Here is a 5000-nt window from a genome sequence, read left to right as displayed (position 1 = left end):
CTCTCTCTCTCTCTCTCTCTCTCTCTCTCTCTCTCTCTCTCTCTCTCTCTCTCTCTCTCTCTCTCTCTCTCTCCATTCATTCCTGCTATTAAAGGGTCCAGCGTCTAGTGTTGTGTGTTCATAGAGGCAAACAAAGATGCGTAAGAACCCTGGGAGGCGCATAGTAAAGCAGGAACAAGTGAAAGGCTAACAGGGGCGCAATGGGAGGAAGGGGAGGGCAGCGGGGCAAGTGGTGGAAAGCGTATAACACAAGGCAACACGACGCCGTAAAGTGGAGATGACCCAAGTAAACATTTCCCCCCAGTGAGCCGCCATTTCTGTTTTTCGCAGTGAAAGTAAATATTATTTCTGGCTCGCTTATAACCCGCCCGAAGCGCTTTTGTGCCGGAATAACTGAGAGGTGGTGAAGCGTTTTTTTTTTTTTTACCTTTTTTTTTGCTTCGTTATCTTTTTTTTTTTTTTCTTTCTTCCTTTCCCATGTGCCTTTTTTTTTTCCTTTGTGTCTGAGGAAGAGCCATCTAATTCAGTGTGTGTGTGTGAATTATTTGGAGTGTAATTTGGTATGTATTTTTAAACCACCGCCAAATATTTACACACATAATTACAGGGGCGGCGCATTGCATCTGGCCGCAGGCGGTAATTTGCTGCAGAATTTCCAGCTGTATAATTGGAGGACATATGAGGCTGGCGCAAATATTACCAAATGATAAACTGTGCTGTTACGGAGGCTTGGAATGGAGACCGCGTAAAGAAGCACCAGGCAGGGAGTCGTAGCAATGGTATCCACGTGCCATGTTGTGTCAGAATGCGCTATGTTGAAGACTGTAGACAATACGGCGGCTTTTGTATCAGATTACTCTGCTTTGTATCGAATTACATTGAGTTACGCCTCAATGTATACGTCCTAAACTGTTCTTTTGTGAGTCAGGATACAGTTACGCTGCTGATTTTGAGTTATGTCACTGCTTAAGGAAAAAATATGTAACTGCATCACGTCACGCTATTAATGTGTCAGGTTACGGTATATCGAGTTAGTGTGTGCGTGCGTGTGTGTGTAGCTCATGTTCATTACTGACACTCACCTCCATTGCATCTTTACGTCCTTCACTCCCCTCAATTCGTGCCCAGACACTCAGACCCGCTATCGTTCATCCACTCCTTGTCCCATCCCTCCATCCTGTCATTCTTATGTGCACGCTCCGTCACAATGCCCTGCCCCTTCAACTACTCATTCCCACCCCCTTCGTCTATGCTCCATCAGTCCCTTCCACCACCACCGGTCCCCTTCACACCGGCGACAGTATCCGTTGACGTTGGTATTGCTTTCCAATAGAGAGATGATTGTCGGTGGAAAATGTGGGAAACTTCAGTGTCCAATGACGATGGAATTTCAATGGCTTTTGTGTATGTCGTTATTGGGTGTGCTTCACGAGTTGGCGGGAACGACACGGAGCATCTAGAACACTGCCGAGGGAGACAAATGGACGTCAAATAAAAGAGGGAGCATCTAGAACGTGGTTGAGGGAGATTAATGACCCGTAGTACACATACATACCTGTGGCTGCAGGAAGGGGGGAGCATTTCGAATATCGTTGAGAAAGACTAATGTTCTACAGGGATTAAGGTGAACACAAGGAACATCCAAAACCGTTTGAGGGAGACAGATACTACGTGCTATATCACTCCAGTCAAAGGAAGAAGGAGCATTAAGAGCCCGCTCGATGTACAGCTTTCCTAAGGCCTGAGACGGAAAGAGTAAGATATTGGAACGCCATTTTGAGGTAGATTCAATTCTGCAAAATAGTCCCAGGGCGTCTAGACAGAGAGAGAGAGAGAGAGAGAGAGAGAGAGAGAGAGAGAGAGAGAGAGAGAGAGAGAGAGAGAGAGAAGGGATATTGGCACACCATGGCCAGGTTCAGAAGATCCTATAGAATATTTAAAAGTTGACGTGATCAGCAGTGTCACTGCTGGGAGTTGGCTGTGTGAGATGACGTGAGGTGGTGCGGCCGTGTGAAATAGTAGTGCTGCGGCGGCGAGGCCAGGTGATGATGGTGGTGTTTAGGACGCTGAGGGTGTGCTTATGTTTGCCATTGAAATGTTCGTGCGTGTAGATGTGTGTGTGTGTGTGTGTGTGTGTGTGTGTGTGTGTGTGTGTGTGTGTGTGTGTGTGTGTGTGTGTGTGTAAGTGATGATGGTGCTGCTTAGGACGCTGAAGGTGTGCTTATGTTTGCCAATGAAATGTGTGTGTGTGTGTGTGTGTGTGTGTGTGTGTGTGTGTGTGTGTGTGTGTGTGTGTGTGTGTGTGTGTGTGTGTGTGTGTGACGGTAGTTGAAGAATACCGCAGTGTATGTCTGCAAAATAATGTAATGATGATGCTGTAATGCTCTGCTTTGTTAATTAAAGCGGCAGGTGTTCCCTACTCTCATTACCACCTGCCGCTCTCTTCCGGAAAAAAAAAATTCTCTTTATCTCTCTTTTTTACACAATTGAAAAGTTACTTGTTATTATTGTTATTTGTAGTAGTAGTAGTAGTAGTAGTAGTAGTAGTAGTAGTAGTAGTTATTATAAGAGTAAGGGCATGTTTATACCAAATTGAAGAACACCTTGGAACAAGCAGATCCAGTCATTGCAGGAAGTCGCTCTTAACTCGCTAATTAGAAGAGCCACCTGCGTCGTGTACACTCAACCGCCTCACACTTGAACAAACATGTCTTGAGCCTGCGAGCTGTGGATCTTCCCGGGACCACAGAGCTTTATCCAGCGCTATGTTTTTGTGTGCAAGGGGTTATGCCCTTTAGGAGAGATTACGTGTAGGCGAGCCTAACACCAAGGTCTGTGAAAGGTCGAGCAAAAGTTTTATTTTCACTCATATATGTAAGTGCACAGGAAGGCTTTGAAGGTCTTGTATGAGTGTGTGTGTGTGTGTGTGTGTGTGTGTGTGTGTGTTTTACTTGATGTGTTGTAATATGATCTCTCTTTTTACAACCTTTATTCGTATAGGATTCAGTAAAGCACATGCTATCTCTTTTCTGGTATTACTACTCTGTCATACATGTGTTGATGTGTATAAGTAAACTGTTCCGTGAAGTGATGAATGGGCGGACTGAGAATGTCGTTTTTTTTTTTTTTTTTATTTATCTTTATTTGCCTTTCCTTTATAACTTGTTGTTTTCGAGTACAACTTCATATTCTGCTACTTACATGTGCTACAGAGTGTCACCTTCATTTTCATAACCCCCCCCTCATCATATCACTAACTTTTTTTTCACTTCATTATGGAAATATTTAACTTCCTCGGCCTGTTGTTATAGCTCATGGCTCTCAAATTCAACACATCTCGTATTTAGTTGATGTATTCCATAATTTTCCATCTTTTTTTTTTTTAACATGTAGCAGATGTAGGGTCCAGACAGAAATATGTGTGTGTGTGTGTGTGTGTGTGTGTGTGTGTGTGTGTGTGTGTGTGTGTGTGTGTGTGTGTGTGTGTGTGTGTGTGTGTGTGTGTGTGTTCGAGAGATCCAAGTATATATGAGTCGCCCTGTATTGGACTCATCATCGCCGTTTCTCGTCCGTCATCAAGCGAAGTCTCGATCGTTTGCTTTTCCTGATATGACTCTGTGTTGAAGGTCTGTGTGTGCCACTCTCTCCACACCTGGATGGTGCTCAGGCTCGCCGCCGGAAATCTCTTAGGCGGCGTAAAAGACTGATCGCTTTACCTCTTCAGCGAACGGTTCAAAGCCTCCGCTGCATATGTGGTAGTTTGTGTGGAATGAAAAAGTTTCCTTTGTTGGTGTTGCGTGTTGAGTGCGGCGGGGTAACGGCGGCTCCCCAGCACTGGCCCCTCTCTCTTTCCTAAAAGTGTGCATCGCGGTCATCAAGAGGGAAGGGAGGGAGTGTGGCGCGGGGTTGGGGGCCCTTTCCGCCACCACTTTCCTTAACTCAGTAAAACATTTTATGCTTTCTTTTACGTTTACATAACCATTTAGTTCGCACGAATATATTTCCCTAAAAACGGATCGTAAATGATAAACAAAAATAATCACTTTTGAAACTTGGCAAATTGAAAAACGAAATTTTACGCTGGTTTTTCTGTCGCGTTTTCAGGTCATGACGGAAATTGAATAATGTTTCGTTTAAATTTGGAAACTATAAGTATCTTGAAAATAAGACATTAATTGGATGAAGATTAATGACACTCATCTGGGAACGTTGAACCTGGAAAGAACTTCAGCTGTCTCACGCTGTCATTACGTTATTAGAACACCTTGGCCCAGCACTGATCCCAAGGCGTGGACACAGTGCTGGAGTACTGCGTGAGCCGCAGGTGTCCGTCATGAACACGACAGGGAGGAGCTCCGGCTCATCATGAACCTTGGCCGCCGGACGCCCCTGTGCTCGTTGGCCGAGGACAGGGAAGAGACTGTATACATGCTGGACGAGGACCCGCCTGATGACGACCAAGGTAAAAATTGCACTCCTGACGTTAATGTTTTCAGCCGTCTCGGAAAGACGTCAGGTGTAACAAAGTGAAGAAAGGTAATCGGCGTGTGAATGTAATGGCATCCTGCATTGCTTTGATAAGAAACTGAGCTTTTTGTTAGAAGTGTTTGCTACTGTTTGCAATCGCTTCTCATTTCCTTCTCTCCTCCCTTCGTTTTCTTGCTTCCCTTTGTTGCCTTCTCATCAGCGAGTATCTGTCCTTTCACTGTGGCGTATCGTCTTCCACAGATCGATCCCGGCCCTGGTGGAAGAGCTGGAATCGGAAATACGTGTTGTTATGTGGAACCTGCGGAGCCTCGGCCGTCCTGTTGGGCACCTTCTACCTCATTATCTACTTCGTGCTCAGGTCCTACACGTCGTCGCTTCAGTACTTCGAGACTATACCCACCTACGTGCCCGCCTCCGTGGTGAGTAAATAACACTTTCTTTTTTTTATTTAGTTATTATTTACGAGTATTACACACTCAAAGTCGTAGAGAAAAAACAAGCTTGGGAAGACA

The 5000-nt window shown here is 45.0% G+C and overlaps 1 protein-coding gene across 3 annotated transcripts in view; it reads left to right on the top strand.

Moving 5' to 3' along the window:
- Positions 1-5000, top strand: part of LOC123514327 — a 45983-nt gene that overhangs the window by 21696 nt on the left and 19287 nt on the right. For 2 of the 3 annotated variants that reach the window (XM_045272161.1, XM_045272160.1), the window contains exon 3: positions 4729-4907. In XM_045272161.1, the coding sequence (XP_045128096.1) occupies positions 4729-4907 (179 nt within the window). Of the gene's footprint in view, positions 1-4140; positions 4463-4728; positions 4908-5000 lie in introns of those variants that run through there. The other variant, XM_045272162.1, reaches the window with a different exon arrangement.

This window comes from Portunus trituberculatus, chromosome 37 (assembly GCF_017591435.1).
Source record: "Portunus trituberculatus isolate SZX2019 chromosome 37, ASM1759143v1, whole genome shotgun sequence".
NCBI lineage: Eukaryota > Metazoa > Arthropoda > Malacostraca > Decapoda > Portunidae > Portunus > Portunus trituberculatus.
This window is presented reverse-complemented; position numbering and strand designations above follow the sequence as displayed.